Source organism: Brassica napus, chromosome A1 (genome assembly GCF_020379485.1).
Source record: "Brassica napus cultivar Da-Ae chromosome A1, Da-Ae, whole genome shotgun sequence".
In the NCBI taxonomy this organism is placed as follows: domain Eukaryota; kingdom Viridiplantae; phylum Streptophyta; class Magnoliopsida; order Brassicales; family Brassicaceae; genus Brassica; species Brassica napus.
In genome coordinates this window covers 4,018,025-4,031,890 of record NC_063434.1, presented here as the reverse complement: position 1 = coordinate 4,031,890, position 13,866 = coordinate 4,018,025, and the positions used below count along the sequence as shown (strand labels likewise).

General features: G+C 40.0%; 5 protein-coding genes and 4 non-coding genes across 9 annotated transcripts; 3 read left to right on the top strand and 6 right to left on the bottom strand.

The window, feature by feature from the left end:
* Nucleotides 1-226: 226 nt before the first annotated feature.
* On the top strand, nucleotides 227-6,526 carry LOC111198296 (serine/threonine-protein kinase VPS15). Its single transcript, XM_048781408.1, has 11 exons — nucleotides 227-641; nucleotides 778-900; nucleotides 981-1,026; nucleotides 1,113-1,273; nucleotides 1,530-1,609; nucleotides 1,807-1,912; nucleotides 2,172-2,348; nucleotides 2,432-5,380; nucleotides 5,585-5,826; nucleotides 5,943-6,042; nucleotides 6,155-6,526. Exons 1-11 carry the CDS (start codon nucleotides 369-371, stop codon nucleotides 6,329-6,331), a joined length of 4,434 nt encoding a protein of 1,477 aa, XP_048637365.1. The 5' UTR covers nucleotides 227-368; the 3' UTR covers nucleotides 6,332-6,526.
* Nucleotides 6,527-6,675: 149 nt separating this feature from the next.
* LOC106386107 (40S ribosomal protein S30) lies at nucleotides 6,676-7,721 on the bottom strand. Its single transcript, XM_013826026.3, has 3 exons — nucleotides 7,576-7,721; nucleotides 7,343-7,480; nucleotides 6,676-6,833 (listed from the first exon to the last, which is right to left on the bottom strand). Exons 1-3 carry the CDS (start codon nucleotides 7,691-7,693, stop codon nucleotides 6,787-6,789), a joined length of 303 nt encoding a protein of 100 aa, XP_013681480.2. The 5' UTR covers nucleotides 7,694-7,721; the 3' UTR covers nucleotides 6,676-6,786.
* Nucleotides 7,722-7,872: 151 nt separating this feature from the next.
* On the top strand, nucleotides 7,873-9,639 carry LOC106386202. The gene is made up of 7 exons (XM_013826115.3): nucleotides 7,873-8,328; nucleotides 8,457-8,542; nucleotides 8,629-8,707; nucleotides 8,782-8,841; nucleotides 8,937-9,058; nucleotides 9,183-9,254; nucleotides 9,343-9,639. Exons 1-7 carry the CDS (start codon nucleotides 7,960-7,962, stop codon nucleotides 9,443-9,445), a joined length of 891 nt encoding a protein of 296 aa, XP_013681569.2. The 5' UTR covers nucleotides 7,873-7,959; the 3' UTR covers nucleotides 9,446-9,639.
* A 116-nt stretch (nucleotides 9,640-9,755) lies between these two features.
* Nucleotides 9,756-11,531, bottom strand: LOC106386309 (60S ribosomal protein L28-2). Its single transcript, XM_013826198.3, has 4 exons — nucleotides 11,395-11,531; nucleotides 11,156-11,312; nucleotides 10,692-10,855; nucleotides 9,756-10,036 (listed from the first exon to the last, which is right to left on the bottom strand). The coding sequence occupies exons 2-4, from the start codon at nucleotides 11,301-11,303 to the stop codon at nucleotides 9,917-9,919; spliced, it is 432 nt and encodes a 143-aa protein (XP_013681652.1). The 5' UTR covers nucleotides 11,304-11,312; nucleotides 11,395-11,531; the 3' UTR covers nucleotides 9,756-9,916.
* LOC125579341 lies at nucleotides 10,124-10,219 on the bottom strand. Its single transcript, XR_007317352.1, has one exon. It is a non-coding gene; the product is annotated as a small nucleolar RNA R24 (small nucleolar RNA).
* LOC125579343 lies at nucleotides 10,280-10,377 on the bottom strand. The gene has a single exon (XR_007317356.1). It is a non-coding gene; the product is annotated as a small nucleolar RNA R24 (small nucleolar RNA).
* LOC125579342 lies at nucleotides 10,472-10,567 on the bottom strand. The gene has a single exon (XR_007317355.1). It is a non-coding gene; the product is annotated as a small nucleolar RNA R24 (small nucleolar RNA).
* Nucleotides 11,532-11,564: 33 nt separating the features above from the next.
* Nucleotides 11,565-11,636, top strand: TRNAP-UGG. The gene has a single exon. It is a non-coding gene; the product is annotated as a tRNA-Pro (tRNA).
* Nucleotides 11,637-11,692: 56 nt separating this feature from the next.
* On the bottom strand, nucleotides 11,693-13,791 carry LOC106386405 (F-box/LRR-repeat protein At4g29420). The gene is made up of 2 exons (XM_013826291.3): nucleotides 13,325-13,791; nucleotides 11,693-12,838 (listed from the first exon to the last, which is right to left on the bottom strand). The coding sequence occupies exons 1-2, from the start codon at nucleotides 13,767-13,769 to the stop codon at nucleotides 11,946-11,948; spliced, it is 1,338 nt and encodes a 445-aa protein (XP_013681745.2). The 5' UTR covers nucleotides 13,770-13,791; the 3' UTR covers nucleotides 11,693-11,945.
* Nucleotides 13,792-13,866: the final 75 nt, after the last annotated feature.

Genomic DNA, 13,866 nt, shown 5'->3' with positions numbered 1-13,866 from the left:
TGGCTAGATTTTTGTTAGGATATAGAAAATCATAAGATTTTTTCCTCATTCAACAGAAATCCAAAAAAATACATCTTTTGGCAATTACTAATTAAAAAAAATAAATCAAAAAGTGAAAATCTGACCAAATTCATAAAATAAAAAATATATAATATAAAGTTTAATCCACAACTAATTAAGAAAGGATACGTGTCGAAGTGACAAAACTCAACTCATCTTATAAAAAAAAAAAAATCCTTGAGAAAGCAAATTAAAACGTAAAATCACTTCTTCCGACTCCTTTCCTCCGACACCGGAGAGACCGATTCGCCGGAACCAACAGATTTCAATCGAAGGAAGAAGAATTTGATTTCAGCAAAAGTCTTTCGATGGGGAACAAAATCGCTCGAACGACGCAAGTCTCGGCGACGGAGTACTACCTCCACGACTTGCCTTCCTCCTACAATCTCGTCCTCAAGGAGGTTCTAGGCCGCGGGAGATTCTTCAAGTCGATCCTCTGTAAGCACGACGAAGGTTTGGTCCTCGTCAAGGTCTATTTCAAGCGCGGCGACTCGATCGATCTCAGGGAGTACGAGCGGCGTTTGGTGAAGATAAAGGATGTGTTTTTGTCTCTGGAGCATCCTCACGTCTGGCCTTTTCAGGTTCGTGGCGATGTCTCTTGTCTTGGGTTCGTTTTACTTTACAGAAAGGTGCTAGCTTTGATGCTATGAGAGAGCATACTTGATAAGCTTTTTGAGGTGCTGTTATGTTATTTTTTTTTAATTTGTTTGTTTGCAGTTTTGGCAAGAGACTGATAAAGCGGCTTATTTGGTGAGGCAATACTTTTTCAGTAACCTGCATGATCGGTTGAGTACTCGGCCTTTCCTCAGTCTTGTGGAGAAGAAATGGTTGGCGTTTCAGGTCTTCTTCTCTCTCCTGCACCACTAGTCTTTTTTTTGAAGCATTCTGTTTACTTAGTTTTTTTTTGTTGGTTTCTGCAGTTGCTTCTTGCTGTGAAGCAGTGCCATGAGAAGGGTATATGTCATGGTAAGGTTTGATAGTCTTGTGAGTATATGATCGTCATGATGGTGAAGTAAATTTGTGATGTGTGTGAATTTTGCACCGTTTTTTAGGTGATATCAAGTGCGAGAATGTTTTGGTCACTTCCTGGAACTGGCTTTACCTTGCTGATTTTGCGTCCTTCAAACCTACATACATTCCTTATGATGATCCTTCGGACTTTTCCTTTTTCTATGATACAAGGGAACGAAGGCTTTGTTATCTGGCTCCAGAGGTACTATAGAACCATTATCAAAATTTATTCCTTTTATTTGTCGTACCGTTCTATTTCACCTCTGCTTAGAATATTATTATGCTGTACTTATTTCTCTTTTAATAAGCCCTTTGTCCATGGTACACTTCGGTTGAGTTTTTTCTATATAACTACTAATAAGTGGTTACAAAGCCATCAACAACAAACCACCCTCTCTTATTGGTCATGTTTCTATGTTTTTCCATGTTTAAACAATTTTTTTTTTAATTAATTTCAGAGATTCTATGAGCATGGAGGTGAGACCAAAGTTGCACAAAATGCTCCATTAAAGCCATCCATGGATATATTTTCTGTGGGGTGAGATTATTCACCCTCTTGTTTTACATCACTCTATCTGTTCATTCCTTTTATTAGCATATCAATATAAAGAGGCTCCTATAGGTCAAGCACACATACTTTTTCATGATGGAACAAACTGTTCTTACCTTGAAACATTAGCACGTTGTATATCTAAGTTGATAACATATCGTAATAGTTTCATATCAATGCTTCAGGTGCGTGATAGCAGAGCTTTTTCTTGAGGGTCAGCCACTATTTGAACTTGCTCAGCTTCTCGCTTATCGCAGAGGACAACATGATCCTAGCCAACACCTTGAAAAGGTATTTTTCCTACTGCATCTTCCTTTTTCATTTTCTCTTTGTAGGTATCAATCTCTTTCCCTCTCCATTTTTTCTTTCTTTCAAGCGACCTTTCACGTTGATTCCTTTGATGTTTAAACAACATTCTTTTCACCTTCCTTCTTCAGTACTTGGGACTTGAGACTTCAGTGGTTCTGAGTTGGATTTTTTTTTTTGCTGATTGTTCTACCTCTATTTCTACTCATCTTTGTTGTGTTCTTTCTCTTTTTATTGGATTCAGATTCCTGATCCTGGAATTCGCAAGATGATTCTTCATATGATTCAGTTAGAACCCGAAGCACGCCTATCAGCTGAAAACTACCTGCAAAATTATGTGGGAGTTATTTTCCCAAACTACTTCTCACCATTTCTGCACACTTTGTACTGTTGTTGGAATCCACTTCCTTCAGATATGAGGGTAACCACCACCATTTTCTGTTTAAAAAAACTCTACACTCTGCATCAACATGCTTCATATCATTCTGCGTCATTTTTTATCAGGTAGCAACTTGCCATGGCATATTTCAAGAAATACTTAAGAAGATGATGGAAAATAAGCCAGGTGATGAGATGGGTATTGATTCTCCTTTACCTTCACATCCAGTGAACGCAAGAAATGTACAAGAAACTTTTGCGAATCAGAAACTGAACACCTCGAAGGACTTGATAAGGGATACTGTAAACTCCAAGGACGAGACCCTTTACTCTATTTCTGATGCACTCAAGAAAAATCGCCATCCTTTCTTGAAAAAGATAACAATGGACGATTTGGGCACACTGATGTCTCTCTATGATAGCCGTTCCGACACTTACGGAACCCCTTTTCTACCGGTAGAAGTTAACATGAGATGCGAGGGAATGGTTCTGATCGCATCTATGCTCTGTTCCTGTATCCGCAATATCAAGTTGCCTCATTTGAGGAGGGAAGCCATACTTCTGCTGAGGTCTTGCTCTTTGTATATTGATGATGAAGATCGCTTACAACGTGTACTTCCATATGTTGTTTCCCTGCTTTCTGATACAACAGCAATCGTGCGGTGTGCTGCCATGGAAACTCTATGTGACATTCTGCCGCTTGTCCGAGATTTTCCTCCCAGTGATGCGAAGATCTTCCCAGAGTATATATTTCCGATGCTCTCCATGCTCCCTGATGATCCAGAAGAGAGTGTGAGGATATGTTATGCCAGCAATATTGCGAAACTTGCTCTTACTGCTTATGGATTCTTGATACATTCTTTCCAACTGAGTAACGTAGGGGTTCTTAATGAATCAACTTCGCCGCAGATGTCAACTACACCTGCTACTGAGTTGCAAAAGGCAAATGGCGATGCACAGCTTTCACAGCTTAGGAAAACTATTGCCGAAGTTGTTCAAGAGCTTGTTATGGGTCCAAAACAAACTCCGAATGTTAGAAGAGCACTCCTTCAGGACATAGGGGAGCTCTGCTTTTTCTTTGGTCAGAGGCAGAGTAATTACTTTCTACTCCCCATCCTCCCTGCCTTTCTTAACGACAGAGACGAACAGCTAAGATCTGTATTCTTTGAGAAAATTGTTTATGTATGCTTCTTTGTCGGCCAGAGAAGTGTGGAGGAATATCTATTGCCTTATATTGATCAAGCTCTAAGCGATCAGACAGAGGCTGTCATTGTCAATGCATTGGATTGCTTATCCATACTGTGCAAGAGTAGCTTCTTGCGGAAGAGAGCTCTTCTCCAAATGATAGAGTGCGTTTATCCTTTGCTGTACTATCCATCTCAATGGGTAAGGAAGGCAGTCGTCACTTTCATCGCTGCCTGTAGTGAGTTCTTAGGTGCTGTCGACTCTTTTGCCTTTATTGCGCCAGTAATACGGCCCTTTCTCAGTAGACTTCCTGCATCAATTGCTTCTGAGGAAGGTTTGTTTTCATGCCTAAAGCCCCCAGTCACAAGGGAAGCCGTTTACCGTATCTTGGAAACTGCCAGGAAACCAGAAATCGCCGAAAAACAGCGGAAGATATGGTACAGTACTTCACCTCAGTCTGGGACCTTGAACTTGTTAGAACATGGGGCGGAACAGAAGAAGAGTGTGGAAGGGAAAAAACCGATTATGAACGCATCACAGCAACAAGAAGTTCAAGGAAAGTATGCAGAGAAAGATGCTAAACTGAGAATCCCGAGAAACCCAAGACTCAATGCTTCTAACACAGTTGAGCTTCGTGATCACTTGAATCAGGAGAAGTTACAGTTCTCTGGGCTTATGGCACCATACATGTCTGGTATGAATAACGTAACTGAACCAGAGGGGATACCTCTCTATTCGTTTAACATGGACAAACGAGCCGCCACGAATCCTCCTGTGGCTTCTGAGTCTTCATTGCAGATGAACTCTCTGGGGATGAGTTCGTTGTCAGTACCATGGATGGATTCCATGAGCAAGTCATTTAACTTGGCTAGTTCGGTTCCGGTGCCTAAGCTGGTTTCTGGATCATTCCACGTTGGTACCAATCCTAAACAGTTTTACAGAGTGGTACATGAGCCAGAAAGCAGAGAAAATGAGCAAATGTCCTCAGTCATCAGCAAATTTCAAGACCTCGGTGTATCCACCTCTTCAAAAAGCGCTTCTGTGACTTCAGAAGACGCGTCTTCAATATCGGATCTCGTAGGAGAACCATCTCCGTCGAGGACTTCGGTTCCGGATTCAGGTTGGAAGCCTCGTGGAGTATTAGTCGCTCATCTACAAGAGCACCGCTCTGCTGTCAACGACATTGCCACTTCAAGCGATCATAGCTTCTTTGTTAGTGCATCAGATGATTCTACAGTAAAGGTGTGGGACTCTAGAAAGCTGGAAAAGGACATTTCGTTCAGGTCAAGGCTAACGTATCATCTCGAGGGAAGCAGAGGGATGTGCACAACAATGCTTAGGAATTCAACTCAAGTTGTCGTTGGAGCCTCCGATGGTGTGTTACATATGTTTTCCATTGACCATATCTCCAGAGGCTTGGGGAACGTGGTGGAGAAGTACTCAGGCATTGTTGATATCAAAAAGAAGGATGTTAAAGAAGGCGCTTTGCTTTCTCTTTTGAACTACACCTCTGATAGCCTATCTGGCCCGATGGTAATGTATAGTACCCAAAACTGTGGGATCCACCTTTGGGATACAAGATCAGATATAGATGCGTGGACGCTGAAAGCAAACCCTGAAGAAGGATACGTGTCTTCTTTGGTGACAAGCCCCTGCGGGAATTGGTTTGTGTCTGGTTCTTCAAGGGGAGTACTTACTCTTTGGGATTTGAGGTTTCGTGTTCCTGTATATTCGTGGCAATACCCTATAATATGCCCCATAGAGAAGATGTGCCTCTGCTTTCTTCCTCCGAGCGTCTCGCTGTCCACCACGATGAGACCTTTTATTTATGTTGCTGCTGGTTTCAATGAAGTTTCACTCTGGAATGCAGATGGAGGCATCTGTCAACAGGTAATGTTGTTTTACCATTTTACTGGGATCTTACAAGTTTGAATAGAAAGTTAGAAACTATGAACTATAGAGTGGAACATATTTAGATAGTTTTAATAGTCATTGGGGTTTCAGCTTTGATGTTAGTCCATGGAAGTAACTCAGGTTTTAATAAATTAGACCATAGCATTGAGTTTGAGACTTATATATGAGCTGATTCTGTAGGTATGGAGAGTAGCCAACTATGAAAATGAGACGAATGTTTCCGAGTTTCAGTGGAAGCTACCAAGCAGTAAGGCAAATCCCAAGGCGAATATTCGCAAGAACATGAGCTCCAAGTATAGAATCGAAGAGTTGAACGAGCCTCCTCCTCGTCTTCCTGGTATCCGCTCGTTGCTTCCTTTACCCGGAGGCGACTTGTTAACAGGTGGTACTGACTTGAAGATTCGGCGTTGGGATTACTCCAGGTTCTTTAATCTAAAACCTTGAACTTGTGTTCTTTATATTTTGTCACACTTCTTGTGGATAAATAAACAAAAACCTGACGAAAATTCTTGTTTTCTGTGTGTTTGAACCAACATAGCCCTGAGAGAAGTTACTGTATCTGTGGTCCGAGTCTGAAGGGAGTTGTAAATGATGATTTCTACGAACTCAAAACCAACTCTGGAGTGCAATTTGTTCAGGTTTGATGATTAGCTATTTCTTTGATAACACGCTACACATTATGACACTAATAGTAACAGTTTAAGGTTTTGACTAAATTTTATTATGCAATTGTGCTTGTGCATTGGACAGGAGACAATGAGGCGGCCTCTGGCGACCAAACTGACGGCAAAGGCAGTACTTGCAGCGGCTGCAACAGACACAGCAGGATGTCACCGTGACTCAGTTCAGTCTTTGGCATCAGTGAAGCTGAACCAGAGACTGTTGATTTCAAGCAGCAGAGATGGAGCGATCAAGGTCTGGAAGTAAAAGAACAACCGTGATGGTTTCGTTGTATGTACAGTGTTGTTATAGTGTTTCTTATTCTCTACCGTTTTTTCATTGTTAACATCAGATGCTAAAAGAAACTTTTTAGCTTTGTATCTTTAGCTTATGTTTATTTACTTGTAAAAACTTTTCAATCGTTTGATTAAAACAAATGATAAAAGTAACAGTTTGCTTCTAGTTTTAAATCACTCTACCGCAGTTAAAACTACGTTACAGCTCATACTAATCCCTCCACGGCTCCATGTTACATGTTTTTCATAGACTAGGCAGTTTCTATGATGAGTTTTGTAGTTTACGTTACCGAGCATTGAATGAATTAGAAAAAATTATCAAAAAAGTCGATTTGATTGAGAAAATTGCAGTCTTACAACATTAAACAAGTACGATATCTTTTGGAAAATAAAAACTCAAAACTTCAGCTCCAATGCGTTCATCATCTATTTCTCAGAAGAGTTGGGTCCTCTCTTCTTGCCAAATCCAACAACTGCAAACAAGAAATCAAGAAAAAACTTAAAGAATCACTTTGTTTAGTGTTGAAGTTTATACTTTTTTGTGACAATTAAATATTCATAAGCAACAAAAATTCACTGCAAATTACAAAAGTCTCATTTCACATATGATAAGCTATATAGGATGTAAACCAAAAATGGAGGAATCTACAAAACGGAAATTAAATGCACATACAACTTAGTTGAATGAATCTAGAAAATGGACCGTGATGGTTTCTTTGTATGTACAATGTAGTTAGTTTGGTGAACAAGAATCATTACAGAGGCTGATACTCTTAACATGCTAGCAAAGAAGAGAGAATCACTAACATATCTCATACAAGACTTTAAAAACTGTGGATATGTTACCAAGAAGAACCACAAGTACTAGCAACGATTACATCATTCAATAACGATAATGTATTCAGACACAAGTGCCAACTAACTAATGTCCTTAATCAGTCATAAAATTAAAATCTAAGAGAAAAAGGGAAATATTTATTACCGGCGGTGACGAAACGGCGGTTGTGCTGAAGACGTTTGTGGGCACGACCACGTGGCTTCTTCTTCTTGTCCTGCTTAGCCACTTTAGGAGTCTGTCCTCTCACCTTACCGGCACGAGCCAAGGAACCGTGAACCTTACCTAAAACATTGCACAACAAATCAAAGACAAAAACATCAGTAACATCAACAACAACAAAAAAAAAAATCAGCCAGAACAGACTCAAGAGAACTCACCCATAGTTGTTTTGACGAATGGATCGGCGCTACCTCCGGCAAATGGACTAGGGTTTTCTTCTCTTCTTCGGTGAATGATATTTAAGTGATGCGGACGATCTCTACGAGTACAGCCCATTAAGGATCTCTTAATGGGCCTAACTTGTTATCTTAGTTAGAATCCCCGCCATTTTTTTGAGTTGGTGTTTAGCCGCTTTTATTGTTCAGCAGCCCATTTAATTCACCATATTGGCCCAATGGGCTTTTATATCATTATCTGATTATGTGACGTCAGCTTCGTGTACACTTACGTAATATGATAAACTCTTGTCTCTTCCAAAAACCCAACCAAAAACCCCCCAAAATCTACTTGGAGGCTCTGAAACTAAGCGAAGACGAAGAAGGATGCTAAGCTTTCAATGCTCTCTTCACCTGCTTCAGCCTTATTGTTCGGCGAGTTACAACAACCACTCGAATCTTCGCTTTCACAATTTGGCGCCGTTTCGTGTCACCAGCACGATTCAAGTACCGAAGATCCAGAGGGTACGTACGGATTGGTCTAGGAGGAGTGTAAAAGTGCGAGTTAATGGTCTGAATCGAGAAATGGAAGAAGAAGAAGAAGATGTGGAAGAGTCTGAAGAAGAAGAAGAGTTCACGTCGAGGAAGAGAGAAAGTTACGGAGGGAAGAAGGAAGATATCAATTACGACAAAGACCCTGAGTTCGCTGATATTCTGGGAGATTGTTTAGATAACCCAGAGAAAGCTCAAAAGAAGGTATAAAGTTTACATCTTTCGTCTATTTTGAAGCTTTTGAATTGTATGAAGTATATGTTGCAAGATGTGAGATTAAAGTACTAGACTTTGATCTATTTTTATTTGTTGTTGTGAAAAATTGGTGGTAGATGGAAGAGAGGTTGAGGAAGAAAAGGAACAAGATTCTGCATACCAAGACTGGTTCTGCTACTTCCATGCAAGTCACTTTCAACAAGTGAGTGATTTGTATATGTTCATCTGCTATATCATTATATGATATGATGCCTTAAGTCTCTCTATTGGTTTTGTTGTGTTTGTAAGGTTTGAGTATTCGAATTCATACATGTGGTTGGAGTTTCACAACGCTCCTCTGGATAAAGACATTGCCTTGATCACTGATGTGAGCGAGCCCCCTCTTAACTTAAAACCTATCCTATAGCTGCATTTTTTTTTGATGGCTAAAGAATCTTGCAGGCAATCCGTTCGTGGCATATCCTTGGACGGCTTGGTGGATACAACTCCATGAATATGCAAGTATGTCTACTCTTTATATCACAAAGTTAAAACATTTATATCTATCCACTTTCTTCTTGTTAAGCTGATTTCTCTTTTGTCAATAATGGTGCTAGTTATCGCAAGCGCCTGTGGATAAAAGGCCAAACTATGATGCTATCCTTGGAGCTAATATCGAGCCAACCACATTTTATAACATCGGGGATCTTGAGGTCCAAGACAATGTCGCTCGCATCTGGTGATAACTCTTTACTCCACCCTGAAATATTTTTTTACTCAAGTCTTATGCCTTTAGATTTGGGAGGTTTCTTTCTGGCGTTTGCTGATTTGTTACTGTAACGTGAATGATGTTTTCTCGACAGGCTAGACATTGGGACCTCAGAGCCGTTGATTCTTGATGTTCTCATAAACGCATTGACACAAATCAGCTCAGAGTAAGTTCAGTTTTCTATCTCTGATAACTTCTGAACGGTTTTGAATGTGTGGAAGAGCTAAATGTTGAATGTTTTTGTTTGTGTACAGCTATGTTGGGATCAAGAAAGTTGTGTTTGGTGGATCTGAGTTTGAGAACTGGAAAGAGAATTTGACGTCCGAGGAGTCTGGTTTCAGAGTCCACAAGATTTAACATGCTCTTTACTTTGTTTCAAAGACCAACAAAGATGTAACTTTCTCCTTAGATTATTAGAACTAGAACTTATAAATTACATGGTCTATATAGCTTGAAGTATGCTCCCTAGTTTATCACTCTTGTTAAATTGCAAACACGTTTAATATGATCAGATGGCAGTTATTTCATGTCTCTCTGAAGAGATAAAACCATTTTTTTCAGAGCAACTGAAGAGATACCATAAACGCTACAAACTTCGCTTATAACAATTAAGTTTTGGTAAAAACGATAGCGCTATAATAATAATAGTTTCATCTTCATTTCGTGATTGATAAAAAAAACTTCATTTTGTTGATAGAAAGATGACCAGGGAGGTGGTTCAAGCAAAACTCTTAGCTGTTCAGGAATAATCTGTAACCTACAAACACTGTCTGAAACCCTCAAAACAAGCTTTTTAAAAAGTAGAATATTCATTCAATGGATGATTCTTCAAGCCTGTCTGTTCCTCCTCTTGGGGCCAGACTTGGCGACTCTAAGGCCTTTGCTGATCACGCTGAGCCTAGCAAGTGCAGCCTTCTTCAAATCAGGCCTGTAGTAGTTGTCCACAACCTAGAAAACATTAGAAAATAAATCGATTAATACTGGTAGGCGAAGGAAACAAGGCTAGTATATGAAATGGTGCAGAGAAGAAAGAATATATCTCAGAAGCCAAGCGTAACAAATGTATTTCATAGAAGAAAGACCCCACAGAGGAGTCCTCTTCTTACGTGTTAGCTTTCTCATCACTGATAGAATATGCAATACAACCAAACTAAATTCAAATTCTAAGTATGATAATGCCTTATAATATTATAAGCTCAGAAGCCAAGCGTAACAAATATATTTCATCGAATAGATACCCCACAAAGGAGTTGTCTCTTCTTACGTGTTAGCTTTCTCATCACAGCTCGTAAAATCAATCTATAATGCAACCTAAGGTATATTAGAACATTTGGTCACAAAAAGGAAGATAGAGGAACTAAAACGATGTCCACAGCAAAGAGATTAGCTCAGAAGCCAAGCGTAACAAATATATTTCATTGAAGAGATAAACCACAAAGGAGTTCTCTCCTTACGTGTTAGCTTTCTCATCACAGCTCACAAAACCAAACTACAATGAAACCTAAATTATCAATTCATCAGAACATATAATCACAAGATTTTCCAAACACAGTGCACATCAGAATAATAATGCAAAATGATTGCAAGAAGAACCGAGTTGTACCTGGTTGGCAACAGCTTTGGCCATCCTGGGGAACTCCTTCTTGAGGACGGACTTGTTAACAGAGAGCTTAGGCTTATTCTGCTTCTTGGTCTTGGTGGTTCCAAGTACCACACCTTGGTCTTTGTCTGCTGGCTGAATTGTCACGGTCTTCTTGTTTGCCAAACCTGAAATCACATAAAAAGATCCAAACTTTAAACACACCTATAATAAATCAACAAAATCTACAGTTAAAAGATCCAAACTTTAGAGTTTATACAACCAAAAAGAAGACAATTTTAATCCACGAACAAGTTTCAGTTTCATCCTAGCATACTCATCTAGTTAACAATGTTATTAATTTATCCAATTGCGTTTCAACAGACATAAAGGGCAATGACTTGTGTTTATGAGCAACATTCTATCTCAAAGATTAACAATGATCAGTAACAACTTCAAAAGTTTCAAGCAGAGGAAACAATCATTACCAGAGTGCTTGTAAGAGTTGAGGTTGCAGAGGTTGTTGCTCTCCTTGCTGAACTGAACCTTGGCATTGCCTCTACCGAACTGTTTCACCAAGAAACAGTTGTTTCTTTTCACGATCTCCCACACCAGCTGTCCTGGAACTGTTGCCATTTCGATCTCCTACACCAATTTTTCTCCAAATTAATATCAATGAAGAACTGAGAACGAACAAATGGATGTCAAAGAGACGTATCAAGCTCACCTCGCAAGTTGAAGAACTAGACAGCGGCGGATAGAAGAGAGAAGGAGACTAGTGCCGGCGTTAGGTTAAGTCGATGAGTTGATATATATACACTCACTGCAAAACCCTAGTTTTAATTCTGTAAAATAAACGTATAAGCCAATTATATTAATTCTCGTGCTCTTGTCAAAGGGCGTTTGGTCTAGTGGTATGATTCTCGCTTTGGGTGCGAGAGGTCCCGAGTTCGATTCTCGGAACGCCCCATTTTTTATAATTTTGCCCCTTTTATATTAAGCTTGGTTTATTCTTTCTTCTACCCATGTTTCTTTTCTAATCCAGTATACAGTATTTTTTCTTTAAACAAACAACAACACAACTATATATAGCAAAGCTATAGTTATTACATGGTCACTTACTATCTATACAAACTCTATATGAAACCTGACAAGCTTCACCACAACATCTGGAACACACACAACACATCAAACTGGATTCTTGGTTACCAATACCATCACCCTCATCACAACAAGTATATACAGAATAATCTACATTTCTGACTTGAACGTTATGCCTTAGGTGCCATTGGAGACCCAAATGTCTTCACCTCCTTCAACCCACGTTCCCCAGCTCCATCTCACTCTTGGGTTACTCATCGTGCACGCAGAGATCAGCAAATCTCTTACTCTAGTTTCTGTGTCCTGATGAATCATCAGTCTCATATCTGTCAAACCTCTGCAGCTATTGAGTATAGACCTGATGAAAGAAACGTCGGTATAATCTGACGTCTGAACACGTGCTGTTATCCGCTTCAGGGCAGTATCAGTTCCCTTCATATGTACTAGACCTTCGCTTTGGAAATGGGTTTTGATGTTTGACCAAGTCACATGGCTCAAAGTAAGAGAACCGATGCCAGGGAATGCTTCGAGGAGTGTTCCCAATCCAAATTTCAGCCTATCAGAATCTTCTATCAACTTGACTGAATCCACTGCAAGCTTTCTGACCTTGTTGCCAAAACCCGTGTTTCTGATTAGCCTGTACACGTCAGGAGATATAACCTCTAACGTATCCAATTCTCCAAGCTCTGAGAAACTAACACCTTCCGCATTCTCTACAGATAGATAGAACTTCACCAACTTGGGTGTTTCCAAGACGAGAGACTTGGGTTTGTTGCATTTCAGCCTGAGCTCAAGGAGGTTTGGCGCAACAATAGCCAAGGAAAGCGGTGCATTCGACACTGTCCAATGGCAACTCTTTAAATGCAGAAAATGGATCTTCGGCTCCTTAAGTCCTCCAACACCAATCAAATTCAGCACTTGAAGAAAAGGGAAACAATCATTGACCTTCTCCAGATTCTCATCGTCGAGTCTAATAAACTCCAGTGTCAAATGTCTGAGGTTAGGCATCTGAGTTAGACCAACAACTGAGAGCCAAGCATTCTTCACCTCTAGTTTGACTAACTTACTACCTGCAAGATAAAAACTCTTCATGATCCCACATTATTTCCAAAAAAAAAGCTGAAAGCATATAACAGGACAGCTGTGATTACTACATTCCTAAAATAAATAAACTACATTATCTTAACGTCTTATCAATTCGATATTTGCTTAATATTCATTTCCTTAGAACCGCTACTCAAAAGCTTCCCAGTTTTCCATTAACTAAAGAATGCTATCATGAGAAGTTTCTGAAATTAGATCATCATCATCATCATCATTTCTTAGCAAATTTTCTGAGATTGAGATCATATACTATCATCACCATCCTCAACACCACCACTATCATCATAATCATCTTTTCTTAGTAAATTAAATCATATATTATCATCACCACAAGATAGATCCTATAAATTGATAACATTCATCACAGCTGCGATTCCTCATTCCCTATATGTATAACGTTCCATCTATTAGCCTACATTATCATCATCATCATTTTTTCTTGGCAAACTTACAATTCGAAGAAACGAGCGCCAAAACATCCGACCTTCTCCAGCAAGACTGAATCCAAAAATCCGAAATCGACAACATCTCCAATCCACCACAAACCCTAGGCAGCCACAACCGCACGAATTCGATATCCGTCAGGTACAATTCGTCGGAATCGTCTTCGATCAAGTCGTCGAACGACATCCCGCTGAGCGCCTTATCGACCCCAACCGAAACGGACGTAACGGCGCGAGAATCTTCGATCAGATTCCTGAAGACCGTCTTGAACGGCGTGACGGAGGTCGAGCGCGATTTGGAGTACCGTGACAAAGTGCATAGGAGATTCACGGTTTGGACTTCTCGCCAAAGGGAGTTGAATCTCTTGGACGCGACGCGGGATCGAGCTAGGTCCGCGGAATCGTTGAGCCGGTTCAGGATTTTCACCACGAGCTCTGAAGGTAATTCGTCCATGGGGGTAATTTTGCAAATTGAGGGAGGAGGAGAGAGGTATTTATAGTCAAGACTAGTCACGTGTGGATTAGAGCTGTCACGTGTGGGATAAGTTTAA

What these genes read in the sequence shown, in the direction of transcription:
- LOC111198296 (XM_048781408.1), top strand. Translation starts at nt 369, where the DNA reads ATGGGGAACAAAATCGCTCGAACGACGCAAGTCTCGGCGACGGAGTAC. An exon ending in ATGGATATATTTTCTGTGGG is followed by an intron (nt 1,610 to 1,806) that starts GTGAGATTATTC and finishes TCAATGCTTCAG; the next exon opens with GTGCGTGATAGCAGAGCTTT. An exon ending in ATGGAGGCATCTGTCAACAG is followed by an intron (nt 5,381 to 5,584) that starts GTAATGTTGTTT and finishes CTGATTCTGTAG; the next exon opens with GTATGGAGAGTAGCCAACTA.
- LOC106386107 (XM_013826026.3), bottom strand. Translation starts at nt 7,693, where the DNA reads ATGGGCTGTACTCGTAGAGATCGTCCGCATCACTTAAATATCATTCAC. An exon ending in ATTCGTCAAAACAACTATGG is followed by an intron (nt 7,481 to 7,575) that starts GTGAGTTCTCTT and finishes GCAATGTTTTAG; the next exon opens with GTAAGGTTCACGGTTCCTTG. An exon ending in CCGCCGTTTCGTCACCGCCG is followed by an intron (nt 6,834 to 7,342) that starts GTAATAAATATT and finishes TCTTGTTTGCAG; the next exon opens with TTGTTGGATTTGGCAAGAAG.
- LOC106386202 (XM_013826115.3), top strand. Translation starts at nt 7,960, where the DNA reads ATGCTAAGCTTTCAATGCTCTCTTCACCTGCTTCAGCCTTATTGTTCG. An exon ending in ACATTGCCTTGATCACTGAT is followed by an intron (nt 8,708 to 8,781) that starts GTGAGCGAGCCC and finishes AGAATCTTGCAG; the next exon opens with GCAATCCGTTCGTGGCATAT. An exon ending in GACAATGTCGCTCGCATCTG is followed by an intron (nt 9,059 to 9,182) that starts GTGATAACTCTT and finishes TTTTCTCGACAG; the next exon opens with GCTAGACATTGGGACCTCAG.
- LOC106386309 (XM_013826198.3), bottom strand. Translation starts at nt 11,303, where the DNA reads ATGGCAACAGTTCCAGGACAGCTGGTGTGGGAGATCGTGAAAAGAAAC. An exon ending in CAACTCTTACAAGCACTCTG is followed by an intron (nt 10,856 to 11,155) that starts GTAATGATTGTT and finishes ATGTGATTTCAG; the next exon opens with GTTTGGCAAACAAGAAGACC. An exon ending in CCAAAGCTGTTGCCAACCAG is followed by an intron (nt 10,037 to 10,691) that starts GTACAACTCGGT and finishes AATGTTTTCTAG; the next exon opens with GTTGTGGACAACTACTACAG.
- LOC106386405 (XM_013826291.3), bottom strand. Translation starts at nt 13,769, where the DNA reads ATGGACGAATTACCTTCAGAGCTCGTGGTGAAAATCCTGAACCGGCTC. An exon ending in GGCGCTCGTTTCTTCGAATT is followed by an intron (nt 12,839 to 13,324) that starts GTAAGTTTGCCA and finishes TTTATCTTGCAG; the next exon opens with GTAGTAAGTTAGTCAAACTA.